Raw genomic sequence first — 8185 nt, forward strand, 5'->3', positions numbered from 1 at the left:
AAAAAAAAAAAAAAAAGGAGATGAGGTCTCACTCTGACTCAGGCTGGTCTTGAACTCATGAGCTCAGGCAGTCCACCTGCCTTGGCCTCCCAGAGTGCTTGGATTACAGGCATGAGCCACCATGCCTGGCCTCTAACTATATTTTTGCACTCATTAACCATCCCCATTTATCCCCCCCTCCCCCAACTACCTTCTCATCCTCTGGAAATTGTCATTCTGTTCTCATGTCTCCATGAGATCAGTTGGGTTTTTTTGTTTCTTTGTTTCTGTTTTTGTTTTTTGAGACAGATTTTCACTGTGTTGCCCCTGGTAGAGTGAAGTGGCATCACAAGTCACAGCAACCTCAAACTCTTGGGCTTAAGCAATTCTCTTGCCTCAGCTTCCCAAGTAGCAAGATCAATTGTTTTTAATATTTAGCTCCCATATATAAAACATGCAAAATTTGCTTTTCTGTGCTTGGCTATTTCACTTAACATAATATTCTCCAGTTCTGTCTGTGTTGTAGCAAATGATAGGATTTTTGTTCTTTTTGTGGCTATATAATACTCCATTGTGTATGTACATTCCATTGATAGACACTTAGGTTAATTCCAGTCTTGGCTTTTGTGAATATTACTGCAGTGAACATATATGCAGTTATCTTTTCAATATACTGATCTTCTTTCTTTGGGACATACACCCATGCAGTGTGATTGCTGGGTCATATGGTAGCTCTATTTTGAGCCAGACTATTTTTATCCCTTAAAACTCCCTGTAGGCCAGCTCACATGTCCCAAGGAAGGCTGGGTTCTTGCTTTCTGCCTGTTTTTGAATCTGTAAGTATGCATGTTGTAGCCTTGTGGCAGCCCAAGTGTCTCACTCAGTTCTGTCAGGGCCCGGCTGGGTTAGGGATCCCGAGATTGTTGAACAGCACTGCTACAGTGATAAGAAGTCACTCGTGCTAGGGGTAGAGCGCCTAGGAAAGTCCAGAAGAATTGGCTCATGCACATGCTCCATGGCATTGCTTCATTGCCATGGTTAAGTCCAGGAATGCCCCAGAGGCTGGAGGCAGCTCTTCTCATGGATGGCCTGTTGCTGGGTACGCTCACTTGATTCCTCATAAGAAGCTGCTGGGATCAGTGTCTGTCTGCCCATCCCCTCCCCCATACCTTCCTGTGCATGCCAAGTGGATCTGCACACCAGGGAGACTCCCATCTGGGAGCCAAGCCTCTGGTCATCCTTGAGGCTGTGGCCTTGTTCTTGTTTCTGCCAAGGCAGGTATGTTGTGCCTAGCTGGCAGCAGCAATTTGACTTGGTATGGTGCATATGTCCCTGGTAGGCCACAGTCCTGCAGCCTCACCGTGTGTGCTAGTACATTCCTGACACATCCACAGGTAGAGTTGGGGACAGTTCCTAGTCTTGCTGTGTCCCTAGGCTAGAGTGCCATGGCCTTAGCCTAGGTCATAGCAACCTCAAACTCATGGGTTCAAGTGATCCTCCTACCTCAGCCTCCTGAGTAGCTGGGATTACAGGCATGTGCTACATGCCTGGCTGATTTTTCTATATTTGGTAGAGACAGGGTCTTATTTTAAGCTGGTCTTAAACTCCTGACCTCAAGAGATCCTCTCACCTTGGCCTCCCAGAGCACTAGGATTGCAGGCATGAGCTACCATGCCAAACCAATCTTACTAGTAGACTTTAAAATCCTACTTAGTGTGTAGCAGCTATGGCCTTCTCTGCTTTGGTTCTCTCCCTCTGCTTTGGTTCTCTCCCTCCCTCTCCCTTGGCTGATCCTGCCTTCCCTTCCCGCTCCAACTCTGGACTTCCTTTCCTTGCTTCAAAGTTCACGAAGCCTGTGTGTGGCACCCTTGGTGCACATTGCTGAGTTCTGTGTCTTGTGTTACATGTTGGGCAGGGGCAGGTTTGGCTTATTCTTTTCCGGCCCTACCTGCAATGTCATGCTGGGCTCACCTGCTGTTCCCACCTGGCCCTCTTGCCTCTGCTTGGTTCTCCTCTTCTCTGGCATTTCTTTCTGGGTGGCCACCTTTGCTGGGTGGCCACTGGTTACCACGTTGAGAGGGCCCTGAACATTGGGTATGTGGCATCATTGGGGGCAGAGCAGGCCTGGTGTGAGCAACACTCTCACCTGCCTTATCCCCCCCCCAGGAAGCAGGTCCTGGGGACCAAGGTGGATGCAGAGCGTGATGGTGTGAAGGTGCCCACCACCCTGGCCGAGTACTGCGTGAAGACCAAGGCACCTGCGCCTGACGAGGGCTCGGACCTCTTATACGACTACTACTGCGAGGATGGAGACGGGGAGGAAGCTGACAGCTGCTTTGGGGACGATGAAGACGACTCTGGCAACGAGGGGTCCTGACAGCGCATGCCCCGCCAAAATAAACTTAACAGAGTTTTACCTCACTAGGACTGGACCGAATGGGCTTCTTAGGTGGCGGACTCTACCTCATGGGAGGTTTTGTGTTGGTTCCCCATACCCTTTAATTGTTTATTTTAGGTCTCTTTTTTTCCTTTCCTGTATTTGTTCTGGGTTTTCCTCTGCTTCAGATAAGAGGGGCTGCTCCACTGTCCACACTGCTCGGGGACCCAGGGCCCAGGACAGGCTGTGGCTGCCATCTCCCCCTTGAGAAGGCAGCATGGCCCTGACTGCTGCTCGGATGCCTTGACTTTGGGGACTGGCCACAGCCCAGAGGAGCCACATGAAGCTACAGATGGGAATGTGTAGGGGCCAGCTCCCTGCTGTTCCAGATGTGGAGGCCTGAGGGCCTGAAGGCTGGGCAGCTCCATGGCCTGGAGCCAGAGACTTGGTGTGTTTCCCAGCTTGTAAGTGGACGGATTAGCTATGGCCACCTCTTCTCTCTGCTTTGGTTTGTTTGAAATCCAAATAAAACTGCTTTATGAGAAGACAGAGCACCTCTCCTTGGGAGGGAGAGCAGCCAGGAAGTCCACTTGTTTGACCGAGTGTTGCTGGCCCCCCAAATGTCCGTGGGGGGCACATCCTCAGCAGATCTGTGGGGTCTGAGCAGAAAGAGGCTGGTTTACTTTGCATGTATCCCAGATCTCCACTGGCCTGTAGACTGATTCTTATGGCCCAGAATTCCCCAGAGGTGAAAATGAGCCCTGGCTAGGGCTCTCAGGTAAACAGTTGCATGTGCTGCCTGCCAAATCTGGGGTAGGGATCACTGTAGCCCTTGGGTGCAACTGGAAATTCCAGGAACAGCTGAACTTGGATCAAATGGTACCCACAGAACCAGATTTCCTTCCAGCATTGGGCTCTCCCACCTCTGGGCTTCTGTGTCTGCCTTGGAGGCCTCCAGTTGCCCTCGACCCAGCCAGTCTCTCTAGCCAGAAGGCCATGGGCACATTCGATGGAGGCAGGATCCAGACAGAGCCCCCTGGTGGGACCAGTGCTGATAGAGCTGCATGCCCTCTGTGCCAAGCCTTGGCTACACTACAGTGGATGCAGCATTGCCATCTGGCCACCAGTTATTTAACAAATGAATTGCCTACGTTTAAAACTTCAAGATTGGCTGGGTACAGTGCCTCACACCTATAATCCTAACACTCTGGGACACCAAAGTGGCTGGATTGCTTAAGCTCAGGAGTTTGAGACCAGCCTGAGCAAGAACCAGACCCCATCTTGAGGGGGAAAAAAAGAGAAAACTTGGAAGATTATGGGCTGTGCACAGTGGCTCGTGCCTATAATCCTAGCACTCTGGGAGGCTGAGGTGGGAGAACAGCTTGAGCTCAGGAGTTCAAGACCAGCCTGAGAAAGAACAAGACCCTGTCTCTACTAAAAATAGAAAAAGTAGCTGGTACAGTGGTGTGAGCCTATAATCCCAGCTACTCAGGAGACTAACAGGAGTCACTTGAACCCAGGAGGATAAGGCTGCAATTACTGGTGATGATGTCTCCAAAAAAAAAAAAAAAATTATGGCAGGTTCCTGTAGTCCCCACTACTTGGGAGGCTGAGGCAAGAGAATTGCTTAACCCTAAGAGTTTGAAGTTGCTGTGAGCTATGACAACCACCTCACTCTACCCAGGATGACAGCTTGAGACTCTGTACCCCCCCCCCAAAAGCTTAGAAGATTATACCCCCAACCACCGTAATTCCTGACTTTGCTTACACCCAGAGGGCTGCCTCGACCTTGGCCTCAGCCTAGAAGGTCTAGCCTGGATAGTAGCATGCATTCCACCACCTCCTGCCCCATTGCCAGCTACTGTGCATCCTTCTGAATGTGGAGCTCCCCAGCCACCCAGCCCTACCCTCATAGCCTCTGTGAGCTGCATGGGGAGCTCCTCAGCAGGTGCAGCTCCCTCAGTCAACCAAAGCAGTGACCCAGTAGCAGATCTCATGTTGTGAAGTTACATCAGCACAGCCACACACACTGCTTTATGTATCATCCTAAGGGCAGAACTGAGCCGCTGCTTTGGTATTTGGCCCTTTACAAAAGTTTGCCAACCTATCCTTCCCTGCCTCAGCTCCTTCCTGGTCTGGCCCCACCTGCTCTCTCTTGGGCCACTTTTCCCTGTTCCCACACTTACCTAGGGTCATAGGCTCCTGCTGGTCAGAACTAGTCAGGCATGGTGGGGGGCTTGTCTCTGCTCCACTGGGGTGACTCAGACCCTGTGAGGCTGAAGTCATAGAAGGCATTGGGCTCCTGAGCTGGGCCCCTCCCAGGCTGGCCTCACTCGCCATAACACTCAGATGTGGCCTCCATGTGTTGACTAGGCTTCTGGCAGCATGGACCAGTCAGACTCCAAGCTGAGAGGCCCAGGAGCTAGGCCATTTCTGTCCAGCCTCTAGTCCATACCATTGCCGCCCATATTAAAGGGGCAGGGACACAGGCCCCACCCCTTGAGTGGTGCCTGTGAAACCACCCCTCTGGCCTCCCCCACTCTTCAGACCACCCCCCACACGACTCCCAAAGGACCTTTGGGACAGGTCTGATGCCACTATCTGGAGCCAGACAGCCAGCTGGACCCCTGCAACTTCCTAACTGTGGGCCAGTGGCCACCACTCAGTGCTCCAAGCTGCAAAGTGGGGGTAATTCTGAGGGCTGGGCACTAGGGGTTTAATTTCAGATATACAACAAATAATTTTTACTGTACATATATCTCTCACCATGTTTTGGGTACATACAGAAACAATAGCCTATCTGAAATTTAAATCTAACTGAGCACCTCCTGTTTGTAGTTAAAAAACCTGGCCACTCTGATCTAATGGAACTGCCTCTTGAAGTTGTTAGGATTGAATAAAATAAAACACATGAACATTTAGTTTTACTTAATTCATCACATAACCCTGCTGGGTAAAACTTCACAGTGTGGGTTCGGTGCCTGTGGCTCAAGTGGCTAAGGCGCCACCCACATACACCTAAGGTGTCGGGTTCGAATCCAGCCCAGACCTGCCAAACAACAATGACGGCTGCAACCCAAAAATGACCGGGCGTTGTGGTGGGCACCTGTGGTCCCAGCTACTTGGGAGGCTGAGGCAGGAGACTGGCTTGAGCCCAGGAGTTGGAGGTTGCTGTGCTCTGTGAAGCCACGGCACTCTACCCAGGGGGATAGCTTGAGGCTCTGTCTCAAAAAAAAAAAAAACTTCACAGTGTGATTGCAGGTTGTGTGTCCACCAGTGACTGGGTGGTGGTTTTCTCCAGGGTACCTAGCATACAGCAGGTAAGATCACCCACCTTTTGTGATCAATTTTTCCAACCTTTTGTAATTTATGTTGGCCCCTTCCAACTGCAAGTGACAGAGGGCACAACTCAAACTGACTCAAGCAAAATGGAATTGTATTGGCTTTCATGACTTATAAGGCAGGGCTTTCAGGCACAGCTGGATCCAATCACTGGATCTGTCCAGACTCTGTCTCCCCACAACAATGGGTGCCAGAATAACAGCCCCTCAAAGATGTTCATACTCTACTCCCAGAATATGTGTGAACATGTTACCTTATTGGCAGAAGGAACTCTGCAGATGGAAAGTCATCCTAGATTACCCAGGAGCCCCAGTGTCATCACAAGGTCTTCATATGAAGAGGCAGAATGGTCAGGGTCAGAGACTAGAAAATGCTGCACTGCTGACCCTGAAGGGGGAAAAAGGGACCCTGAGCTGAGGGATTTGGGCAGCTTCTCAATGCTAGAAAAGGTGGGACATGGGTCCTCCCCAGATCTCCCAGACAAACCACACCCTGATGTTAGCCCTGTGAGGCCTTTGTCAGACTCTTGACCCCCAGGACTGTGAGAGAGTAAGTTGAGATCACCAAATATGTAATAATTTGTTTAAGCAGCAAGAGGAAGCCAGTATACCCCCAAGCTTTACCTGTATGGCCCTCATTCTCAAATGGGCTTCTCTCTTCTTGGGAGCATGCCTAGATTGACTTCCTTCCAGCTCCAAGTCTGGTAGAAAGGGAAAAGTTCAAGCAATCTGAGCCATGGTTTTTGGGGAGCCAGCTGGGATCAGGACCTCTTCCACCCCTAACCAGAAAGGGGGATGGAGCCCCCTGATTGGCCAGTGTAGGTCGTGTGGCATGAGGAAGGGGTGCAGCCCCAGGAAGGCTCAGTGGGGCTTCTGGACACCTGCCCAGGGCAGACATCACCAGCTGATCCCAGCACTCCATTCACTGAGCCTAGCTGAGAGCCTCTAGTTTGCAATATCTCCTAAGTGCCCAAAGCAACAGGTATGTCCATGTCCAACAAGTGTCCTTCCATTCAACCATGAAGAGGAAAGAGGTTCTGATACAGCTACAATGTGTATGGGCCTTGAGGACATTGGTGCTCAGTGAGTGAAGCCAGACACAGAAGGATACCCAGTGTGAGATTCCATTCATAGGTCCCTAGTGTCATCAGATTCACAGAGACAGAAAGTAGGAGGGTGGACGCCAGCGGCTGGGGAGGGGGTGGGAGTTAATGTTCATGGGGGCAGTTTCAGTTTGAGAAGATGAGAAAGTTCTGAAGATAGAGGGTGGTGATGGTTGTGCAACAGTGTGTGTGTAATGCCTCTGAACTGTGCACTTGAAAATGGTTAAGATGGTCAATTTTATGTAATGTGTATTTGGTCATAATTAGAAAAAATGCAAATAAATGTTCACAATAAAACCACACAGAATCTCTCAGAGAGCTTTGGGATAATTCAAAGAAAACTAATATTTGCCTTATAGGAATTCCTGAAGGCAATGAAATGGCTTCACAAAACACAGAGGCCCTTTTTCATGAGAGTATGAAGGAGAACTTTCCAGAAATGCCAAGAGATTCTGAAATGCAGACAGCAGACAGTTTCAGAACCCTAGCACAACTCAACCCGAATAAGACAACCCCCAGACACATCATAATTAACTCCACTAAAGTTAATATGAAGGAGAAAATTCTGAAAGTGTCCAGACATAAGAAAATCATAACCTACAAGAGGAAGAATATTAGAATGACTGAAGATCTCTCTGCTGAAACCTTTCAAGCTAGAAGAGGGTGGTCATTGACTTTTAATCTCTTAAAACAAAATAACTTTAAACCCAGGATCCTCAGCTAAACTGAGTTTCATTTATGATGGAGAAATGAAATACTTTAATGACATTCACATGTTGAAGAAATTGGCCATAACCAAATCAGCTCTCCAGGATATTCTCAGACCTATCCTCCATAATTCTCAGACCTATCCTCCATAATGGCCAGCGCAATCCTCCACCACAAAAGTAAAATCACTCAGAAACTTTTGATCAAAAATTCTAACTTCCACAGTGGCAAAAGGATTAAAAATGTCCACTGGACTTTCAAAAAACTAGATACCCAAAATTCTACCAAGCTTATCAATATTCTCAATTAATATGAATGGCTTAGGGTGGCGCCTGTGGCTCAAAGGAGTAGGGCGCCGGCCCCATATGCTGGAGGTGGCCGGTTCAAACCCAGACCCAGCCAAAAAATGCAAAAAAAAATAAATAAATAAAACATAGCACCTGCCCTCAAAATGACATTTAAAAAAAATGTGAATGGCTTAAATTGTCCTCTAAAGACAGCACAGGTTGGCTGACTGGATACAAAAACTCAGACCAGATACCTGCTGCATACAAGAATCTCATCTTACCTTAAAAGATAAATATAGTGGCTTGGCACCTATAGCTCAACCGGCTAAGGCGCCAGCCACGTACACCTAAGGTGGCAGGTTCGAATCCCCAGCCCGGACCCGCCAAACA

General features: G+C 49.1%; 1 protein-coding gene across 1 annotated transcript in view; it reads left to right on the top strand.

The window, feature by feature from the left end:
• The window catches only part of CDC34 (cell division cycle 34), a 13286-nt gene extending 10385 nt beyond the window's left edge, over window positions 1-2901 (top strand). The window contains exon 5 of the mRNA XM_003788827.3: window positions 2146-2901. Within this exon, the coding sequence (XP_003788875.2) occupies window positions 2146-2356 (211 nt within the window). The 3' untranslated portion in view covers window positions 2357-2901. The remainder of the gene's footprint in view (window positions 1-2145) is intronic.
• The last annotated feature ends 5284 nt before the right edge of the window (window positions 2902-8185 follow it).

Source organism: Otolemur garnettii, unplaced genomic scaffold, assembly GCF_000181295.1.
Source record: "Otolemur garnettii isolate 467f Iridium unplaced genomic scaffold, OtoGar3 scaffold00029, whole genome shotgun sequence".
Lineage (NCBI taxonomy): Eukaryota > Metazoa > Chordata > Mammalia > Primates > Galagidae > Otolemur > Otolemur garnettii.